Genomic DNA, 24,369 nt, shown 5'->3' with positions numbered 1-24,369 from the left:
AAACAAGATCCATGGGCCTATACATATTTTTGTTCTTCAAGGAAACAAAGAATCTTGTTGAGCCTTTTAGTTAAAATTGTTCATTTTATCAGGCAAATTCCTACCACTGGAACTATATGTATTGTTTCTGTCTTTTGTATCAGGATGAAACCTGGCAGAAAGAAAGAGAAGAGGGACAGAGACCTTTACATAACAGCTCAAGGGAGGACAGGCATCAAGCTTCCTCTCCTCATCCCCTTTGGGGAAAGAATATCCTTAGTTCCATCTGTGTTTCCAGATTTATATGCAGCTTAAAGGATGCTCATGATAGCAGGCATCATCTCCCCTAAAATGAATTACTGGAAAGATCTCTCCCTTGGGAGTAATAACCCCAAGCTCGAACTCAGGTGCAAGAGCATCAGAGAAGCAGCTGTGAGACTGGAGCAGCAAATTCCATGGGCTTCCTTCTGACATAGGATCATTGTACAAGTTCACATGTGTAAACAATAAACTCACTCAATCCTTCACTGCTCACTTGCAGTTTGCTTTTAGAAATGAAACATTGGAGGCTGGCAGTGGTGGCTCACACCTTTAATCCCAGTGCTTGGAAACAGAGGCAGGAGGCTCTATGGGAGTTCAAGGCAAGATTGTGTAGAGAATACATTAAATATACATACAGAAATATACATACATATACATACAGAAAAACCCTGTCTCAAAAAAAAACCCTAAAATAAACATAAACAAACCAAAAAAGAAATGAAATCATTCATTTTTGTCTTGTTTAAAGTCAAGGAATTTTAGTGTGCCTTTTCAGCATTCCCCCATGTCTCAGGACAGCCACTTGAGCCACCAACTAGTGGACTGGGATTGCGGCTCAGTAGGAAAGCCTATGCTTATTATGCAGGAGGCCTCAGTCAGTTCTCACCACCACAGATGCCATGAACAACAAACTTCATAATACAGTGACACAAAGCTGTCTCCATTACAATAATATTGACTCTCTTCATCTTGCCTCTTGAGGGAAGAGGGTTTTGGATTCACTACCTAGTGTGGTTGCCACTGGCAACTTAGGTATAAAAGTCCCTGTGATGTCATTTGGTGAAAGTAAATACTACGTGGTGCTCCTGCCACTGCCACAAAGTCTCTCCAGACTCAACGGAGAAGCAGACAATTCTTTGAAATACAGAATGGTATCATTTTCTTCACTTTGCTTTTCATTTCAATTTTTTTTAAGATTTATTACATCTACAGTGTTTTGTCTACATATATTCCTGAAGACCAGACGAGGGCACCAGATCTCATTACAGATGATTGTGAGCCACCGTGTGGGTGCTGGGAATTGAACTCAGGACCTCTGGAAGAGCTGCCAGTGCTCTTCACCGCTGAGCCATCTCTCCAGCTCCTTGTTTCAGTTTTTATTCTTGAATCATGCTTTGCAGTATGGAAATGATATACACCCTTACCATGTTCTATTTAACAAAAACAGAAGGCAGAGATAATGGGTAGGGTGCTTGCCTACAATGCTCCCAAAGCCTTATCCTCAACCTCTAGCACTTCAGAGAGAGAGAAAGAAAGAAAGAAAGAAAGAAAGAAAGAAAGAAAGAAAGAAAGAAAGAAGGGAGGGATTGATTTAGGGATGGGTGGAAGGAACGAGGGGAGGCAGGGACCAAGAAAAAGGAAGAAGAAAAAGAAAGAAAAGGAAAACATATAAGGATTGTTAAGTCTTCCTGAAAATCAATGCATTCACTGTAAAAGAAACACTTCCACCCTAAAGTAGGAGATTTCTAAAGAAAACAATTATGCAGTATGCCAAAACTTTCCAAACTGAGAACTTTCACAGACATTTAAGAACTCAGTCGATTTAATAACATCATAAGGTAGGAAATTAGTTAATGAAAATAATTGATTAAGGTTTTTTGTGACTTAATTTCATTTTAGTGGCATTGAGATGTGTTATGATATGCAGTACAAAATACAAGGCATTTGTCATAAAACTCAAAAAGAATCTGTATTTCTGACAATCCTATTTGCTGCAATGTGACTAGACTATGGAAGACATGTGCTGTGTAAAGATGTTTTCTCATTTATTCAAAGGCTGTACAGATATCAGCATTAAAGTAAAATAAGCAATGTTTTGATAAAAATACTTCACACTTGAAAGTGCTTGATTTATACTTGTTTTCCTTAACTCCTTTTTGGGATCTAAAAATCTTTACTCTTCCTTATTCCTTTTTCTTCGGGGAAGGTAGGACAGATGGAGTAATTCTTACCTTTGTTGAAGGTGACACACTTTTTCTTTCTCTGCTCTGGCTCTCTTGTCATTGTTCCTTCACTGTGACATATGTTGAAAGTGATCATCATTTAATTATCCATATAAAAACACTTAGCATGTTTATAAATTCTTTATTTTTGAGTCCCTAATACATCTTATATTACATATTACATAAATTCTTTATTTTTGAGTCCCTCATACATCTTACATTACATATTTACAAAAACATTTTTTGAAACAGGATCTCATTATGTATTCCAGCTAACTTTTAATACACTATATGTTTCGTGTTTGTCTTGAAATCAAAGAGATCTATGCCTCCTGCCTCCCACATTCTGGGATTAAAGGCATGGGCAAAGAGGCCAAGCCAAATAATTCTGAATTCATTCTTCAACAGTTGGTGATGATTAATGACTGCTCTCCTTTCCACCTTTCCTCATGGAGAAGAACACAGACAATTTATCTCTTGATTAAAACACACACACACACACACACACACACACACACACACACACACACATCCAAGCACACAAGACAGGGGAATGGTGGTTTTTCCACACACTTTGTTCTGATGGTTGCAGTAACTGACTGTTTTGTGTTCTAAGTACTTAATGCTCCTATTTCATTTCTTCCCCTAAACCTACAGCACCTTGTCCTGTTTTCTGTCAAGAAACTTTTTAGGCGTTACATTTAGTCACTCACTCTCTCCAAGAAATTGCTTTGGGAGCAACATCTTGATCTAAACATCAAACATCGAAAAATCTAAACATCTAAACCTCAAGCTGCCAACAATATCAGAATTCACCATATTTTGGTGATTTGAAGCTGCTTTATTGGTAGTCTGTGCGCAAGTACATGATGAAATTCTTTTTTTCCTTTTTTTTTTTTTTTTTTTGGTTTTTTGAGACAGAGTTTCTCTGTAGTTTTGAAGCCTGTCCTGGAACTGGTTCTTGTAAACCAGGCTTGCCTTGAACTCACAGATCCACCTGCCTCTGCTTTCCTGAGTGCTAGGATTAAAAGCATGCACCAAAACCACCTTGATCTATGAGGATCCTCTTTATACTCAATGGCCAGTACTTCCTGCACAAGTCTTGAGTATTTACAGGGCACTGCAGAGCCCTCAGCTCTACTCCATCCGAACTACAGCTAAGAGCTCCAAATTTCAGGGCTTCTGGTTGGTAAGCTCTGGACCAACCAGTTTGTTTTTCTAACTTCACCTACCTTGTGAGTCACCACAGTTGGGTAACTCATTAAGGGAGCTATTAACCTGCTGGACAGAAGCATGTCTATAAGGCCATTCTGAGGTAATCTTTAGCAAAGCGTTGGAGAGTTTTGAACCTTGCCATATTATTCACACTCTTCCCACAGACAACTCAAACAAACAAATTAGTGAAAAAGATTAATGACTTGAAAATGGATCCTTTTACATATATGTGCAAAATATGTTATATGCTGTTTATTTCTATGTATGTGTGATTTAAGATAAATACATGCCAGTGTGTAGGTGTGGTGATTGGAATATAGACTTGGGAGTTGACCCTAACCTTAAGCATTAGTTTACTAGCTGGGTCTCTCACTCATGAATGCAAACCTCAGGCAAGCAATCCAGAAAATGTCAGGGGATGCTCTCTGTCCACGTGCAATCTCATCATAACCTCACCAGAATTTTAGAAGCATACAAGACCAACAGGCCTCATATAGACCCTGGGAATCCATCTCCCATTTTCCCATATACACAGCCAGCACTTTACCCACTGAATCACCTCCACAGACAGGGAGTCCTAATAGCATTTCATGCTGTATCAGAGGAATAATCAGTTATTTAAAACTATATGCTTCTCCATAGATAAATATTCAGCTTTGATTAGCATATAATCAAGAAACTGAAACTGCTTTACACAGAGAAAAACATGGTGGCAGCTTTTAAACTTTATATTCACTACATGCTCAGTGTATTTTAAAATCCAGATCTTCTTACCTGAGTGAGATCTGATCTTTTAGTCTTCGACTACCTATAAAGTAGAAAAACAAAATATGTTATAATCAATTGTAAAATATAAGAGCATTAAATGCCAAGGCCAATATTTTTTTACTACATATACTTTTGTCACCAAATGAGACTAAAATTTAAAGTGAATATTGATTTATAGACAACAAATATAGATAACTCTTCATTGAGACTTCTTTGTATGTTTCAAATAGAGACAAACTTATCAAAAGTTACTACTTATAATAAATTGGTGTACAAAACACCTATGATCTTGAGCACTATACGACATCTTAACCAGAATCAATATCACAAGCTGAAGTGTTAAAGCAGTAGCACAGTGTTGCTACTGTTGCTTTTGTCTCTGAACTAGTGGTGGTAGGAGAATTGTAAGTGAGTATACTCATCTTGTATGGAAGTGAAAAGAGTTTCTCTAAGGTTTGAGTTGACCTTATTCCATTGAAGATGAAAATTCCAGACACAAGGAAGCTAAGTCTATGGTGACTGCCCTTTGCAGCATAGCAAAATTAAAACAAAACAAAACAAAACCACAAGCAGACCAAGGACAATGGCCCCTGCAAAGAATTTCAAACTGATAGGTTGGCAAAGCTCCAGAGAGGGGTCAAGGTGTGTACTCTCCTCAAGTGCTTCTGAGGAAGCTGCAGAAGCCCCTCAGTTCTAGCTTCTGGTCCTTCGCTAATGGGCAGTGCAAAGAAGTTCAGCATTAGTAGCTATCACCTCCCATGGTAAGAGCTATTGCAAAGCCCCCTACAGTAGTTATGCACCCTGAACTATATCTCTAGGACGAGAAGCATGGAAAAACATGGGGACCAAGCAGCAATTCCATGGTAGTAGTACCTTACAGGAAACATCAGAGTTCCCACAAACAAAGTATCAAGCTCCCACTGCATGCTAAAAGCCCGCCCTCTGAAAAGGAATAAAGCAAATTCTTGTTTATTTTATTCACGGTATATAAACTGTAATATAACTTTCTTGGCATTGCCTATGGCTGAAGCAGAGTGTTGGTCCCACCAACAAATGGACTGCCAATGAGGCTTAGCATGTGGGAGACCACCATCAACCCTCTTTACCACAATGAAAATCCAAGGTGGTGCCTGTTCACCTGCAAGCTCTGTGGAACCCTAAAACACAGTTTGTTCCAACACTGACGGGCCCCAAGAGCCTGCGAGCTCCGTGGAATTCTGAAACACCGCTTGCTCCAATACTCAGGAGAACTAAGAGACAGCCACAGCAAAAATTGGACCAAGATGCCAAGACATTGCTGGCCTCATTTGAAGGAAGAGATGGTAGGTGCCTATGCAAAAATTCCTCCAATATCCTAAAACACAGCATGGTAACACGAGAATCCAGTGGACACACAAAAGGAAGACTTGACCATTCTAACCCAGAAGTAGAAGAAAACGACTTTGAACGTAACTTTATGAAAATGATGAATACCTTTAAAGAGGAAGTGAAAAACTCCCTTAAAGAAATTGAAGAGAAGACAAAGTTGGAAGAAATGAATAAATCCCTCAAAGAAACCCAAAAATACCTATGATAAAACAATCAAACAAGTGAAAGAAACAGTTGAAGACTTGAAGACTGAAATACATGTAATAAGGAAAATACAAACCAAGGGAATTGTGGATATGGAAAATCTGGGTAAATGAACAGGAGCTACAGAGACAAGTATATAAGAGATAGAAGAAAGAATCTCAGGTGCTGAACATACTATAAAGAAAATACTCATTGCTCAAAAACATTAAATCCAACAAATTCTTAACACAAAACATTCAGGAAATCTGAGCCACCATGTAAAGGCCAACACTAAGAATAATAGGAGTAGAAGAATAAGAACTCCAGCTCAAAGGCACATAAAACATATTCAACAAAATTATAGAAGAAAACTTTCCCAACCTAAAGAAGGATATCCCTATAAAGACACAAGAAGCTTACAGAACACCAAATAGACTGGATCAAAAGAATAGCATTCCCCTAGCCATATAATAATCAAAACAAAGAACATACAGAATAATGAAAGAATATTAAAAGGTGCAAAGGAAAATGGTCAAATAAGGCAAACCTATCAGAATTATGCCTGACTTCTCAATGGAAACCATGAAAGCCAGAAGGTCCTGGATAGATGTGTTGCAGACACTAAGAAACTATGGATACAAGCCCAGGCTACTATACTCAGCAAAGCTTTCACTCACCATCTATAGATAAAGCAAGATACTCCATGACAAAAGCAGATTTAAACAGTACATATCCAAAAACTCAGCCTTACAGAAAGTATTAGTAGGAAAACTTCCACCCAAGGAAGCTAACTACACCCACAACACCAGAGAAATCTTACTAAAAGAATGTTTCTTAGTAAAAGAAACATTACTAAAACTTAAATCATACATCAAACCACACACACTAATAGTAGGAGATTTCAACACTCCTCTCTATCCAATGGACAGTTCAACCAGACAGAAACTTAAGAGAGAAATAAGAGAACTAACAGATGTAAAGAATCACATGGACTTAACAGATATCTATATATCACTCCACCACCCCCCCCCAAAAAAAAAACTCACTCAGAAGGAGTAGAAGACAGGAAATAATCAAACAGAGGGCTGAAATCAACAAAATAGAAACACAGAAAACAATCCAAAGAATCAATGACACAAAGAGCTGGTTCTTTGAAAAAAAAATCAACAAGATTGACAAACCATTATCCAAACTAATCAAAAGATGGAGAGAGATCATTCAAATTAACAAAATCAGAAATGAAAAGAAGGACATAACAACAGACATTGAGGAAATTCAGAGAATCATTAGGTCATACTACAAAACCTGTACTACACAATATTGGAAAATGTAAAAGAGATGAACAATTTTTTAGATAGAAACCATATACTCAATGCACCAATCAGTGCTGTCGGCTGTAGAATGATGCACTTTCTCAGCCTTCCTCCTATTGTGGCAAATTGCTCTGGAAATTATGTCTATCATCATATAAACCAAGTATCATCATATCTTAAACTAACTAATAAAACCAAAGGAAAAAGGTGCTGGCAATATAGTCACTAGGGCGTGCGCTACCGGAGAATGCTTATAAGAGCAGTGTTCAATCCCCCGAACTGCCTACAGGACTCAAAGTCCACTTATTTCTTTAAATTTTGGGCAAGCCTATTTTTTCTTAGGTCAAGACTTTTGTCAAGATATATTCAGATTAAATAACAGATAACTAAAGATAAACATAATACCATATGTGAATTGTCTAATATGTCTAAATTGAGAAATTATAGAAGGAGCAAAACCCAGAAAAACTTATTAGCATTTAGTTCTCAAAAAACTTAAAATAATTGAATACTTTATTTTTGGTTTTTTAACATGATCATCTTATTGACATTGACATTGATGTATATAATAATATGTAGCATAAACACAATGTGGTTTTAATAAAAAATCCATTTATAACAAGCCAACTTGTGGTTACATGACCATAGAGGACACATACTGTGGAATAGTTAGAGATCTTTTTATTTATACAAAGATATCATGTACATCATAGGCTCACATTAAATAAACAAACATGTTTCAGATGATAAAGTTTGAGACTGACAATTTCTCAGAAACTACTTCTTAAATAATTCTGAATCCAAACCCATTTGAAGGCAGATCAAAAGAAGATAGAATTACATTTCTATATTATTTCCTCTGTTCATATTTTGAAAAAACCAAGCTGTTTTTGAAATTAGGGAGTTGGTAGTCAAGTATTCACCATCACTCTTACCTCTCTTAATCCGGAAAGACTTCTTCAATAGGGATTTTAGCTGTCTTGCTGGTCTTACTGCACTGTGGCATATTTTAAAAAGTAATATTTCAATATTCATATAAAAACATTTACCAAATGTTTACCTAAAATACATTAGAGATTTACCATCAGCCATTAAATTGTCCTTCAATCAGTTGATTAGGTTTGGTGACAATTTCCTTAACACTTTTTCTCATGTGAAAAAAGAATTTAGTCCACTAAAAACATAGAAAGACACACACACACACACACACACACACACACACACACAAAAGAAAGACACTAGTTTCTCCACAGAACTTTTTTAATGCTGTCGTAACTAATGGTCACTCTTGTGCTCAATGTAATTAGTACCCCGATTCCACTTGTCATATCATCATCTGTTCCTAGAGCATCACAGAACCCCTCTCTCTCAGGTTACTTTGTGGGCTCTCAATGCTTGTGATGCTATCTCTCACAAGGTTTGTTTGTGGACCATAGAATAGATTCCTGCTTCTGCTAGCACTCTGACAAGATACCATGGCCTAGGATATGCTCAGGCTATCCCTTAGTAGTCCATTCATGAGTGGACTTGAAACTACAATCGGTCTGTTTCTATGCCAAATGAGCATTGCTATTAACTTAACGAGATAAAAATATGAACAAACAACAATAAAACTCACTCAGTGGATAATTTCAGCTTGAGAGAGTTTAGAACTCTTAGTAGAAGAGAACATGGTTTTTACAAGGTGTGTCTTTGAACAATTGTAGCTACTGTAATTTATGAAACTGCACTTCGGATATTAACTGTGATGCATTTTGGACCTTTTAACTTGGAGTAATTTATTAATAAATAATTAGTAATAAGCAATTTACTAATGTGTATCGAATGCTTTATGATACATGTTCCCACAAATGATAACACAATTGTCCTCTATTATGGAAGTAATCAATTAAGATGAGCACAGAACTAGCTTGACATACCACCTTTAATTTTCTGCCAAATCAGTGTCTGAGATAGCAGATCACTGACAGAAGGGGCCTTTTACTCTACGTTCATGTCCTACTGATGGGGAAGACAAAGCCCCTTTTATAGACACATAAAGAGTAAACATGCCACAGTTTGGCTCTCTACATCCAGATAATCTACTGAGATCCAGAGACTTTATTACTGTAGAAAACAGCTCACAGGAATGGACAAGTGATGGATGGAACACTTGTGGTAGGAGGAAGGCATGGGATCTTCTACCAACTATGAAAGGGTGCTACACAGAACAAAAGGGCCTCTGCATGTGGAGATGGTGCCAAAGGAGGTAAACAATTTGTTGATTTCTTGTAACACTATGTGATAATGAAGAATGATCCCAAGTTCTGTCAGCTTTCAGAAATACAAATGCAATGAAGATCTAGTTCACTAGCTGATTTCAGGAAGTTTTGAAAAGGTAAGGAGTATCAGATGGGCATAGTGTGTGTGGTAAACATTAGGAAGCTCATTTTCCAAAACACCGAATTGGTACAGGGGAAGTGATGGTTGAGTAAAAACCTCATGCCCATGATCTAAAAACAATAAATTTTCAGTCTAAAAATACATTGAAAAAACTGTGGGGTTGTAAGACAACACAAAAATTGAGTGTATAAATCGGTATCTATCTGAGAATACAACCAATAATTAGCTTGTTATCTTTGAATTTCCTTAGTCTTTATATATTGTTAGACCTTACCTGCAAGAAGGCTTTATGTCAGTGCTGAAATTTTCTTCTAAAAAAATCAAAATTAAATCATTACAATGCTAGAGAAATATAACATATAAAATTATTAGACAAATAGTGTAATTTTTTGAGATGAATCTAGATTATTCTAGAGTAAATACTCCTTTGTAAGAAATTTCCTCATGGGGAATTCATTCATTTTCTTAATATTTCAAATAAAAGAAGACTTAAATTTAACAAGCATAATACCTAAACAATTGAGATGATCCTAAATGATCTCTCTCAGACAGATGGAGAGTAGCATCCTTACCAGTATAAGCATCAATTGACTGTGTCACAAAATAGCTTCTGTGGTTCTTGTTTGACTTTGGGATAATGACAATTGAGAAAAATTCTAGAGTCTGGATGGTGGCACACAACTTTAATCCCAGCATATGGATGGCAAAGGCAGGTGGATCCCTGTGATTCCCAAGACAGCCAGAACTACCTAACAATGAGACAGTGTCTCACAAACAAAACAACAGATTCAAAATGGAAAAAAAAATCCATGAGCCTATACACATTTTTGTTCTTCAGGGAAACAAAGAATCTTGTTCAGCTTTTTAGTTAAAATTGTTCACTTTATGGTACAAAATGCTACCACTGGGACTACATGTATGGCTTTTGTCTTTTGTATCAGGGTATAACCTAGCAGAAAGAAAGAGAAGAGGGGCAAAGACTTTTACCTAACAGCTCAAGGGAGTGCAACAGGATTCCTCTCCTCATCCCTGTTGAGGGAAGAAGTTCCTTAGTTTTATCTGTGTTCCCAGCCTTATATGCAGCTTAAAGGATGCTCATGAAAGCAGGCATCATCTCCCCTGAAAAGAATTATTAGAAAGATCCCTCCCTTGGTAGTAATAACCCTAAGCTCTATCTCAGGTGAGAGATCACCAGAGAAGCAGCTGTGAGACTGGAGCAGCAAATTCCATGGGCTTCCTTCTGACGTAGGATCATTGTACATCTTTACATATGTAAGCAATAAACTCACTCAATCCTTCCCTAAACACTTGCAGCTTGCTTTTAGAAATAAACATTTGAGTTGGGCAGTGATGGTACACTCCTTTAATCCCAGCACTTGGTACCAGAGACATACAGATCTCTGTGATTTCAAGCCTAGCCTTGTTTACAGAATGAATTTCAGGTTAGGCTCAACGTCAACACACAGGAAAACCCTGTCTCACAAAACCAAAACATAAGAAAACAAAACTGAAATGAAACCTTCATTTATTTTTTTTGTCTTGATTAAAGTCAGAGAAACTTAATGTGCTTTTAAGCATTCCTCATGTCTCAGGACAGCCACTTGAGCCACCAACTAGTGGACTGGGATTGCGGCTCAGTAGGAAAGCCTATGCTTATTATGCAGGAGGCCTCAGTCAGTTCTCACCACCACAGATGCCATGAACAACAAACTTCATAATACAGTGACACAAAGCTGTCTCCATTACAATAATATTGACTCTCTTCATCTTGCCTCTTGAAGGAAGAGGGTTTTGGATTCACTACCTAGTGTGGTTGTCACTGGCAACTTAGGTATAAAAGTCCCTGTGATGTCAGTTGGTGAAAGTAAATACTACGTGGTGCTCCTGCCACTGCCACAAAGTCTCTCCAGACTCAATGGAGAAGCAGACAATTCTTTGAAATACAGAATGGTATCATTTTCTACACTCTGCTTTTTTCCAATATTTATTCCTGAATCATGCTTTGCAGCATGGAAATGATATTCACCCTTACCATGTTCTATAAGAAAAACTAAAGAGAAAAGTACTGAAGGTAGGGATAATGGGTAGGGTGCTTGACAAGAATGCTCCCAAAGCCTTGTGCTCAATATCTAGCTCTTCAGCAAACCAAATCAAAACAAAAAAGAAGGAAAGAAGAGAAGAAAGGAAGGAAGAAAGAAAGAAAATGAAAAGGAAAACATGTCAGGATTGATAAGTCTTCATAAACTCAATACATTCATTACAGAACAAAGCTTTCACCCCTAAATGGGAGATTTCTAAAGAAAACAATTATACAGTAGGATAAAACTGTCCAAATTGAGAAATTGCACAGACATTAAAAAGGTCAGAAGATTTTAATTATATCATAAGGTAGGAAATTATTTAATGAAAGTTATTGATTACTGAGGTTGGTTTGTGACATAATTACATTCTAGTGACACCTACCTGTGTACTGTTATGCAGTACAAAATACAAGACTTTTGTCATAAAACTCAAGGAGAATATGTATTTCTAATAATCCTATTTGCTGCAATGTGACTATGAAGGACACGTGTGTAAAGTTGATTTCTCCTTTATTCAAAGGCAGTACAGATATCAGCATTAATATAAAATAAGCAATGTTTTGACAATATATTTTCACAGTTGAAAGTTCTTTGAAATAAATTCTTAATTAATTCTGACTTTTCAGAATATTTGAAAACCACAGAACTGCATTTATACTGGATTTCCTTAACTCCTTTTTGGGGATCTAAAATCTTTACTCTTCCTTATTTTCTTTAGGGAAGGTAGGAGCAGTTGGAGTCATTCTTACCTTTGTTGAAGTTGGCACATGTTTTCATTGATTGTTCTGATTCTACTGCAGCTGCTCCTCCACTGTGACATATGTTTAAAAGTGATCATTATTTAACTATTCATATAAAAATACTTAGCATGTTTTCTAGATTCTTTATTTTTGAGTCCCTAATATATTTCTCATTAGATATTTACAAATAATTTTTTGAAACAGGTCTCATTATGCAGTCCAGATTACTTTAAACCCACTATATGCATCATGTTGGTCTTGAAATCAAAGAGATCTCTGTGCCTCCTGTTTTCCAAGTTCTGGGATTAAAGGCATGGGCAACAAGGCCCAGCCTAAAAACTCTATACTAATTCTTCAACAGTTGGTGATGATTAATGACTGCTGTCCTTTCCACCTTCCCTCATAGAGAAGAAACAGAGAAAATTTAGCTCTTGATTAAAACACACACTCTCTCTCCTCTCTCTCTCTCTCTCTCTCTCTCTCTCTCTCTCTCTCTCTCTCACACACACACACACACACACACACACACACACACACACGAATGATAGCAGTGTTTTTTCCATAGATTTGCTTGGAATGCTCCAGTAACCTTGTATTTATATGCTCGTGGTGTCAGTGTTCCTGTTCCACTCATCTGCCTGCTTGTCCCTATGGCCCCACAGTCCTATCTGTCAGAACTCTTTGGAGGTATTTTGTTGAGTACTATGCTCTCAATAGTCAGTATATGAAAAAGTATTTTTTTTTTTTGGCTTCTAAGCATCCTTCTGCCTGCATTCTTAGAAGCCATGACAGTTGTGGCACCTTCAAATTGTTTTAACAGTTCTTTCATGTGTGAATGCTGAAACCACCGCCTGGTTGTTTCTTTGTTCGTAAGCCTTTTTGTGTAATCCTGAGTCTTTGTAACTCATGACCAGCTTCCAAACTCAAGGAAAGCAGCACTCTTTTGTCAGCTATATTCTTCCCAGGTCAGAGCTAAGACTGCTGTACTTCAGGGCCTATTGCCAGTATATTCTGGACCAGCAGCTTTATTTTCCTGTTTCTGCTTTGGCTGTCATCACAGTCTTGGAACTTGTCATGGGGACTTTTCACCTGCGGTGTGAACCTAGTCCAAAATAGCACCACTGCTGAAGTGATCTCCAGAAAACTAAGAAAACCTTCAACCTTGACCACTATTTTCAATGTCTTTTTAGCAGATAATGATCCCCAGTCTTACTAGATCAACAACCTAAACTTACTTTTTCATCTTCATATTTGATATGCATTCTTGTTCACATCTGTGTATGCATTTGTGTCTGTTGATCCCAGTGCATGATTTTAGGTCAGAGGACATCCTTAACTGGCAGTCCTTGCCTCCTAACTTAGTTTTGAGGCAGTTTCTTGTTGTTAACAGCTGTAAAAAGCAAGACTATCTAAAGTATAACTTTCCAGACAGTCTCCTGTCTCCATCTCCCATGTCCCTCAAGGTTCCCTGAGATTAAGATGGACACAGCACATGAGGCCCTTTCTTTGTTCTAAGGAGTTGAACTCTGAAATCTTGGGTTTGTGTGATAAGTACTTTATTCCTGAGACATGTTCCTAGTCGTGAATTCCTAAAACTGTGCTATTCCATGTCAAAGTCACAAGCATACTTTATTTGCTTCAAAAGTACCAGCTTTACAAATTTCTGTCTATCTTGTACTAAAGGAAGAATAAATGACCTCAAATGGTTCTTCTTAGAGGGAAACACAGGCCCTCTAACTGGATTAGAGGTTTAATTGAAAGTGCTCTGCACTCAGAAGCCTTAGTGCCATAATTAATAGCAATACGCTTATAGCCACCTCTTTAATTTAGACCCAAAGTCTTCTTTTAAAAATTGAGTGTTTTAGAGCCAGATAGATGGCTCAGTGGGTATACATAATTGTCACAGTAGCCAAGAATTCAACAAAAAGTCAGACACTGTGTAATGTATCTATTAATCCCAGCACTTTTATAATACAAAGAAAGTGGAGGTAGTAAGATACCAAAGAGGCTTCCCAACCTGCTTACCTGGAGTAAGTGGCCAAGTGCCAAATAAAAATAGAAAAAATGCCTCAAATAAGATGGAAGACAAAGCCATCACACAGTGTTGTACTGTGTCTTGGTTGGGAATATCAGTGCATGCACATCCTCTGACACAAAAACAAGTACATGAAGATGAGGGATGCTAAACCTGTTTAGAATATATGGTATGTCCAAAGTGTATTTCCAATAAAAAAAATACACAACACACAGGCTTTACTTTTTAATTCATCTGACTTTAAACTTGCATGTATGAACAAAAAAGGTAATCATTTAATTTTTAATGCTGAAATCATCTTAAATACCAAGTGTCCATTTTAGAGCTGCTATTTCTGTGATAAAACACCATGACTAATATGAACTTGGGGACCAAAGGATTCATTTGGCTTATATGTCTGCATCATAGTTCATCATAAAAGGAAGATAGGGCAGGAACTCAAACGGGGAAGGAAGCTGGAGGCAGGAGCTTACAGAGGCCATGGAAGAGAGCTGCTTACTGGCTTGCTCATTCTGCTTTCTTATAGAACTAAGGGCCATGAGCCCTGGAACAGCACCTCCCATGATGTGTTGGGCCCTTATCCATCAATGACTAATTAAGAAAATGCCTTACAACCAGATCTTATGGAGGCATTTTCTCAATGGAGTCTTAGTTCTTTGTACTCATTTTGGACAAGTGTCCCTATCAAGATTAGCTGTTTCAGGAGTTTGTGTGTACAGATTCACATCTGACTAACACAGTGTCGAGATAGTTCAGACAGGACAGGGGAAAATAATAATAGCATCTGGTAATATCATCTAATTGATGGATACCCTAAACTATTTGCTTACTCAAATTCACTTAAAGCAAAGTGAGTGATCAAAGAGACAACATGATTTGAAAAAAAATATTTAAGTTGAACATATATAAGAAGAAAATATATAAGGAACAGGCTAAAAATAATAAAATTATACATTTCAGTGTTGATAATAAAGTTGACACTTTTCAAAGTAAACAACATTAATGTGAAGTTGCCTTAACAAGTAGAAAATTGCCAATCAAATCAGATTAGAAATGATCACTTGTTTTTGAATGGGAAGCTGAGCCCTGGTACACACTGTTCCTTTGTTTATGTTGGAACAGTCTCTTTTCCAGCTCACACTCCCTGTGAGCTAGTCTTTCTCAATATATGCTTATGAGTTGAAGCCATTTTCCCTCTACCATTTTAGTGTTCATTACTTAAGCAATGACACCCTCAAAAACAGCACTAAGATTGTAAAAAAGAAACGGTACCTATTTGGTGTAAGCTCCGAAGGTGCGTCTGCACCGTTCTCAATTAAAAACTCCGCCATTTTAAGCTGATTTTCAAACAAAGCGAGTTTATAGGGTGTCAAACCATACTGTAAAGGAAAAAATTCATTTTATAAATTGACATGCTTTTCAAATGAAAAATGTATCACAGATTTTGGAAACAAAATGAGTCACAAAAAGACAGATTTTCCTTCAGCCCTTGCTGCAGATTCACACACACAGGGCTTCCCTTTCCTTTGAAACATCTTTCCCTGTCCAACAATGCCCGTGAACACCACTATTTCCAGAACTTCCCACAAACGCTTGCTGGTTCCAAGTTTCTTAGCTCCATAGAGAGCTCAATTGCCCCAATCCTAAAACATGGAGATAGATTTGGTATGCCTCTGTTGAATGAGTGAACCCAAGTGGCATCTCTGGAGCAGTTTCTCAACCTGTTTTTCAAAACTATTTTCCCTAACCTAAAATTTTTCTCCCAAACCAAACATCATTTCCAAAAGATGCTGGAGGAAGACCTCAGACTCAAATGGTATGTAAACACAAAGAGTGCCTATTCTTCAGAAATAGCCAACATGCAACAGTCCATCACCCATATAAAGTGATAATGAGGACCACGGACAAAGACATACAGGCCCTTTTAAAGTGGACATGGGGAATTCTATCTTTTTAATCTTGTAAATATTTTTTCAATAATTCGGCAGTCAGGGAGCAGTTACATGGGGGGCATGTTGATTGGACATAATTAGTAACAGTTTCATCCATTGTGGGATTTTTCTGTCACATATAGTCAGTAGCAGCCAGATCCTGCAACTCTGGTCTCCCGGCCTTAAAAGGCCAGGTTTGGAACTGTTTAGCCAATTGGCTAAACTTGACTGGGGAACGTCCTGGACTCAGGCTTAGGTCATTAATTACAATGGAGTTGCTCCTTGTCTAAGATGGAGTCCCATTTTGGCCCCTTTGTTATATACATATAACATCTGAAAAAGTTAAGTGAAAATGTCTTCTCAGCATGTTTTCTTCAATGATCAAATCTCCACATTTACCTGTGTGCCTGTGACCTTCCCACTCTAGCCTCATCTCTGAGGGATAAGTCACATCAGTAACTTCTTAATTGCAACAGATTTCTGTTTTTTCTACAGACATTTATCTTAAAATTATTTTTTCTATTGTTTGTGTGTATGTGAAGTATGTGTGGGCCCAAGTCCTTTACTTGTTGAATTTTAAAGTAAAGCCCAAATCTGAAACAAAATGTGCTGTGCTGAGTTCCTTTAAGTTACCTACAAAACTATGAAAAACAGATTTGGAAAAAATGCTTTACTCTGAACAGATTCAGTGAGACTGCTTGAGCTTCCGAATGTGGAAAGTGATCTGAGTGTCACTGCTAGAAGTACATTGTGAATGAAGTTGAATGATTCTTACCTCTGTTTTGGCTTTAATATCTACATTATACTCCAGCAGTTTGCTGACAACTGGTATGTTCCCTCTGCAAATGGCGTGGTGGAGGGCAGCATCGCCATTGGCATCTACAATGTGGGGATCAGCCCCGTGCCTGAGTAGAATAGAGATGCATTCTAAATTGTCCCGCTGGGCGGCCTGTGGGTATTGGATAAAGAAAGAGACACTGAAATCAAGAACTTTAATAAGCATTCCAACAATTCCATTGACTAGTTACCCTTGGATCAGACCAATTGTTTAGGTCATGCATATTATCCCTCTCAAGTAACCAGACTTTCCTAAATTCATAACCTCTCCACCAAAGTTTTCCAAGTGGTAGAGTTTCAGAGGTGTGCCACCACACCTAGATATTAAAGATATTCACTAGCACTGTTTGGCCATTTTTGTAGTGGGGGAGGTTGCTTGTTCATTTGCTTGTTTTGATAACTTGACACAGGTTGAAGACACCTGGAAAAAAAGAATCTCACTTGAAGAATTGGCTCCACCAGACTGGACTCTGGGAAGCGTGTATAGTATTTTCTTGATTGAGGTTGAACTGGGAGGGCACAGCTTCCTAGGGGTGGTGGCATGACTGGGAAGGTTATCCTGAGTAGTATAAGATATCTGAGCAAGCCTTGGAAAAAGCCACGGGAAAGCATCATTCCCCCATGACCTCTGCTTCATTTCCTGCCTCAGGTCCTGATAGAACTCCTGACCTGGTTTCCCTTCATAACTGACTGTGATGTGGAATTGTAAGCCAATAAACCTTTCCTTTCCTGAGATGGTTTTGGCCAGTGTTTCATCACAGCAACAAAAACCAAACAAGGATAATTTCTAATCCATTTTATACCAAAAGTGTTTCGCGATAGTTACCTTAATTAGAGGTGTGCAGCCTTCATCATCCTTCATATTAATGTCGGTACAGTCGTTGGATGATAGCAATGTTACTACATTAGGATGATTATGGGCAGAGGCGTAGTGCAGTGGACTTCTACAAATTGAGAGGACATTTTAGGAAATTACAGATTATTATGTAAAGGCACACTCAAGTAGACACCAATGTGCATTTCCTTCTGATGTAAAAGAAGAAACTAAAATTTTCTTATTTACTTATTTCTCTACTCAGGTGTTCATTTTCTGTGCTAGGCATATAGCGCATGGCTGTCCCATTCAAGGCGAGTGCTCTATCACAAGCTTCACCCTTCCTCAGAGCAGCTTCTCTGGATAACAGGAGAATGCCCAGTAGATTGAACTCAGATTGGATTTGAATCCTACTCTAATCACCAAGTGTTACTAGTTAGAACATAGACCTCCTATGAGCTCCACAAATCAATCTCTCCATCTGTAGAATGGGGATTCAACACTGCAGCTCTCTTACACAGTGCTGCTGTGACGCTTCAACTCACATCTTCAAGAGCATGTACAAATGCTTCCAGCACCTGACAGCTCAGTGTTGCTGGATACAATTACAATTTGTTCCTAATGGTAACAAACACAATATTTCAATGAAGAGAAATAGCAGAATTATACCTACTGCAGATGTGAAAGTTTTTACTCAAGTATTTTTACAATATTTTAAAACTATATTCCCTAAGCTGGCCTTGAACTTGGTAATCCTCCCAGTAGGTAGGAATGCAGGCAGTTCCACTGCACCCACCTTACTCTTTATTTCACACTTTAGCATCGCTGATGTCTGCCACTTATAACTCATGATATTTTATGACTATAATTGGCAATGTTTTTTACTTTGCTACCATACAAAATAAAAGGTCACCATGCAGTCCATTGTGCCTGACATCCAATGAAATATGACACAATCCACAGGCCCATGGCACTTCTAAAGGTCACATGTATCTATGTAAATTTCTGCTCTTAAGACTATGAAATGTAAACTATTTAGAATAGCAATAACAACAAACAAAAATCTAAAATTTCAGTCATCAATACTTTATTTTTTTTTCATTTCTCTTTGCCCAGAATTAATGTTTCTATATTTGCTTCCAACAGGGACACAGCATAGTCCTCAGTCAATAGACAAAATGTCCATGTTAATATAGACACCAGGTGGTAGCAAATGGCTTTGCCTTATACCTCCATGAATTAGCACCAAAACTTATTAAATCTATCCAGAAGGAGATAACCCATGGTATCATAGCTCCCTTGCTTTGATTTTCAAAAAGTTTGAAGACAAAAATTACTAGGGATTCAATTGAGCATCATTCATTGTTTTCAATATTTAAATTTATAGAACGTCAGGAAAGCTGACTGGACAGAGAAATGTAATATCTTAAGAATGAGAGGGTCTTGAGAGCTAGTAGATTTGTATGCTGTACAGTAGATATCTAAGTTACGTGCAGGGAATAAGTGGATTGGCAGAATGGATAGATACAGCTGGAAAATTCAGTGTTTTTAAAGAATACACTTATTAAGCAAAAATACTTTGAAACAATAATTTAATGTTCTATTATTTGTATGAAGCTCTAATTTGGAAGACTGAATAACTATAGACTAAATAACCTCACAACTACAGACATGATCAAGAAGCATGTGAGCTATGGAGAATCTACTGTTGAGGGTCATTGTTTCCTGCCTATAATCTAGTGAGAAACAGGAAACAAGGACTAGGAAAGAGGGCTGCAGTGATTGTTACAACTCAGTTGGAAAATCACTCACCCTGCAAGCCTGAGACCCCAACTTCAGAACCCCCAGAACCTTGAGAAACTGGTGCTGGAGATGTGGATACAGGAGGATCCCCAAATTTATCTTGCCAGCAAGTCTAGGTCAGTCAGTATACTCCAAGACAATCAGTCAAACACAGCGGGGATTTGGGTGAGAGAATCTGTCTAAAAAGCTGAGGTGGAGGAACCACAGGGTGGTTCATCAGGTGGGGGCACCTACTGGCAGAGCCAATGGCCTACGTTCAATTCCCAGAATCCACAACATTGCAGAACACAGCTGTCGATAGTTCTCTTCTGACCTTCACACACTTAGTTGGCATGTGTGAGGCACAGGTGCACACACACATATGATTTTTTTTAATGAGATGAAAAGAAATTTTCAAAGAGAATGTCAACCGTTAGCCTTCATGTATGTACCAAAACACACACAACATGTATATAAGGGGCCGGGGGACAGAGTTATAGTTCGAGTTGAAAATTTCCTTATGAAATCCCTCAGAAAAGCATGAAACAGACAAGATTTCTTGTTAATTCTTTGGGTATTTTTTGGCTTTGAGTTGGCTTTTTATGTGAAAATTTATCTTATGATACAATTTTCTGTGTTGCATATAGCATAGCATTAAAAACATATACATTAAAGGGCTGGAGAGATGGCTTGGCATTTACAAGCTCTAGTTTTTCCTGCAGAGGACCTGGGTTTGATTCCTAGCACCCACACAGCAGATCACAACTGTCCATGACCCCAGTTCCAGGAGATCCAACACCCTCTTCCTATGCTTGTGTGGTACACTGAAAATACATGCAGCCAAAACACTCAAACCTAAAACATTATAAGTGTACACATAAAAAGATGTATTGTGGTTTCCTTAGCTAAATTCCTTCAAAGCCCTCAATAAAGTGCTCTAAAAGAGACAATGTAAAGGGATTTGTAAACTAACTGAAGTTCTTTGTTTTGCTTCTCTTAAAGAAAGCCTCGGAGCTGCCCTTCCAAGGTGTGCAGGTTTCAGGTGCCTAGGAGCTTAAAGCAGGTACAAACCCAGAGGTCTCCATGAAAGAAGAGCCTTAAGCATGACATCTGCCCTCCCACAGGCTGCAGATCTGGAAGGTATGTTTCTCCCTGGTAGACCCTGACTGTCTCCAACAGTTTCTGCCCCTCCTGCCCCTCGCCCCTCCTCAGGCCCCATTACCTGCCCCTCCTGTCGCACTCGTTAACATGATGTTCATTGGCATTGATCAATCTCTCGACTAATTTGACATCACCCACACTGGCTGCTCTTTGGAATCGGCCCACGGAATCGTACCCAATTAGGTACAAAGGAAATCGCTGCTGTCTTCGACTAAAGCACCCATGACCCAGGCATGCAGGCCACAGGTGGGTATACCAGCGAGATCGCTGAGGGGCCCGAATGGTTAGGGCATCGTAATCCATATCTTCCTGCATATTAAGGCTCAAGGCTCTACAGGCCCTCCTGGCCCTCCCGACAACCCCGCCCCCCTCCCAGCCCTCCTGGCCCTCCCAGCCCTTCTGGCCCTCCTGGCCCTCCCGGGCCTACTTCCCCTCCCTTCCTTCCCCTTTAACCACCCCCACCCTCACAAACCCAATAGTAAACGTTCAAAATCTGGTTGAAACTCCCCACTGAACCAAATAAGCGTCCTGCTTGGGCAGATCCTTGGTTCAGTGTGAGCTGAATTCTGATTCACTCTTAGCAACACAGTTCTAGGGGCATAGTGATGCGCTATGAGCTCACAATGGTACTCAGCAGCTGTGCACCGAGGTTGTGTTCTGTGGGTGCCCATGTCAGACTCCAGCGACAAAAGCATACAGTGCTCAGTACATGTAGACAAATATTGTATGTTTTCTCTTTTAAGGATGTTATGGTTCGGATATGGGAACTTCAATCTGAATACCCACAGAGGTATGGAACCTAGTAAGGGACCAGGATGGAGGAGAGGAAAGGAAAGAAAAAAGTCTATAGTGTAATTTAGCTATTAAGGAAAGAAAACTAGAATTGGATGGTTTAATGAAAGGGGGATGGGACAGAAAGGTAAAGGAGGAAAATGGAAAGGGACAACCAATACTAAAGGTCCTTTGAAAAACTATATGGACACTGACTATCCTAGAATCTTCCTTTACATATGTGAAAGGAACCCACAGGGAGACAAAAAACAACAGGGGAGTGAAGACTTCAACTAGATATCTTGTGCCACCAAATTAAACCTCCAGTGCCAGGAACAGGTTACAGCCTGTTGAGTCATTCACCAAAGGGACCCATGGAAACCACCAAATAGCACAGGCTATTGCCAAGGCTCTTGGTTGCCCACACAACCTGATGTTAAGGTCTTGTTTCTGGAGGGAACACTTCTGTCACTGAATATGGAGAAGTTGAGCTGGTGTCTAACTACATTATTCACCTACTAACCACAGTTCACTGTACTGGAAGGTACTCTACATGCCCCTGGAGGAGAAAAGTAGTCCTCAATACCTCTCAGCACAAACCCTTCAACCTACAACCACACCCATATGGAAGGAAGCTCACAGATATTTATATCTAGGGGATCCAACACCCTCTTGTCTCTTTGCAGGCACCAGACATATATGCAGACAAAACATACATGGACATGAAATGTGATCTGTAGATATTGAGAAGTAATACATTTATGTAGTAAGTTTACTCTTTTAAAGTATATAACCCAGTAGGTATTTTTTTTACTATGTTCTTACAATAACGCAACCATTATTCTATTTACTTTTAAAATAATTTTGTCATTCGAGAAAAAAACCTTTATTCATTAGTAGTTACTCTTCATTTCTCCAGACCCCCACCACCTATTAGTTACCAATCTAACTTTCTGTTTCAAGTGTCTCATTCTGGGTATTAAAGAGAAATCAAATCATCTAATAAGGAAGTGTCCCATTCTTCAGTCCTTTGGCTACTTTCTGAAGGCGTAAGTCACAAACAATGCCACACCAGTTTGGAATTATGATTAATAGGGTGGTATTTATTTAAAGGAGAAAAAACTTACAGATCACCGTCCCAGACAACAGCCCTCTATACAACCATGAAGGAGTTTAGTCGCCGGAGGAGCAGGAAGTGAAGAGAGTGAGGAGAGGGAAGTGGCTGCTTTTTTAAAGGGAGAGAGACCACGCCCCAATGGGCTGGTATCTCAGCAGCTATAGGCTGGAGGAGTGGGAGGACCTCCCGCAACAACTTTCAACTCAATGTTTGTGATATTTATTCATGTTATAGGATGTATCCTTTCTCTACCCCTTTCCATGACTAGAAACTAGACCACTGTATTAACACACCACCCTTTGTTTGCCTACTCATCAAGCAATACGTAATTGGGGTATCTCCTTTCTTTATATATAGAAACGCTCAGTTGCTAGTAGTTGCACCAGCAGTAATGTAGCAGGTTCCTGTTCTCTGGTATGTTTACACTCTCACATATGTTTCAGCACCTGTGCATGCTAGACAAGTGCTTTCCCTGTGACTTATATCCTCAGCATGCAACATGTACTTTTCAATTCTTAGACCATATTTTGCTGTCCAGCTTCAAACTCATATATGATACACACACACACACACACACACTCCTCTACCAAGTGCTGGGATTGCAGAGCTGTGAAACCAGGACTGACTTATCTTTTCTATTTTCACCATCTTAATGATATCAAGTATCATCTCATTGAAATTTGATTTGCAACACTTGACGGCTGATGGTGTTGAACATCTTCCAGTGTGCCAGTGGGACATTTGGAAATCTTTCCAGGTCCCATGGCATGTGGGTGAGGTTCAACCCGTGGCTGGTAAGGGACAGACAAATATGCCATGTAGATGAAGATTGAGTGCAAATTTTTATTAAAAGGGGAGGTGTAGTGGGGAGGAAGGGATGGGAGGAAGGGACAGAGAGAAAGAGAAAGAGAGGGAGGAGGGAGAAGGAAAAGAGGCTGAGACCTGCTTGCCTCAGGGGGGGGGATAGAGAAAAAGAGAGAGGGGGAAGGGGGGAGGGAGGAAGGGAGGGAGAGCACTAGGGAGACTGAGAGTGAACGGAGGGTCTCTTAAAGGGACAGGATACCATTTGCTATACAGCCAGGCAGATGGTGTGAGGTGCTGTGTGAGGGTCTGCCTGAATACTAACAAAATTTCTCTTCCGATCCATTTATTGCCCTCTGTGTCACTGGGCTGTCATTCTAGTGTTGAGTTATAAGAAATCTTAAATTCTGAAGAAAATTCCCTATAGGCCTATATATGATTATATACAACACATGAGAATAAATCAAAGAGCAGGGAATATATAATGATTTCTTCTGGACCCATGTATGAGGCAAGCTCACACTACCCCAAGCTGCATGCACAGCCCTATGTTTTCCTTACTAGATAGCATTTTACAAGCATTTACTTATTTAGGGAGGGAGAGAAATATAAGAAACACTTCTGTTTTTATTTTTTTTAATGGAAAGAAAATATGGGAAAGGGGCCATTGAAATGGCTCAGCACCTAAGACCATATTCCATACAAGCCTGATAACCTGAATTCCATTCCTGGAATTCATGATAGGAGAATTAAACCAACTCCCAGATGGTGTCCTCTGACCTCCACATATCTACCTTGTCTTTCACACACACACACACACACACACA

General features: G+C 38.8%; 1 protein-coding gene across 1 annotated transcript in view; it reads right to left on the bottom strand.

Annotated features, from left to right (window-relative positions):
• The window catches only part of LOC121449938 (ankyrin repeat domain-containing protein 7-like), a 30,660-nt gene extending 9,492 nt beyond the window's left edge, over positions 1-21,168 (bottom strand). Inside the window, exons 1-4 of the mRNA XM_041654597.1 lie at positions 20,915-21,168; positions 17,923-18,040; positions 17,035-17,208; positions 15,601-15,707 (exon numbers count right to left, since the gene is read on the bottom strand). Coding sequence (XP_041510531.1) covers positions 15,601-15,707; positions 17,035-17,208; positions 17,923-18,040; positions 20,915-21,168 — 653 coding nt within the window. The remainder of the gene's footprint in view (positions 1-15,600; positions 15,708-17,034; positions 17,209-17,922; positions 18,041-20,914) is intronic.
• Between the last annotated feature and the right edge of the window lie 3,201 nt (positions 21,169-24,369).

Source organism: Microtus oregoni, unplaced genomic scaffold (assembly GCF_018167655.1).
Source record: "Microtus oregoni isolate MIOR12 unplaced genomic scaffold, Mior012 000006F_ref0000085, whole genome shotgun sequence".
Classification (NCBI taxonomy): Eukaryota; Metazoa; Chordata; class Mammalia; order Rodentia; family Cricetidae; genus Microtus; species Microtus oregoni.
This window is presented reverse-complemented; position numbering and strand designations above follow the sequence as displayed.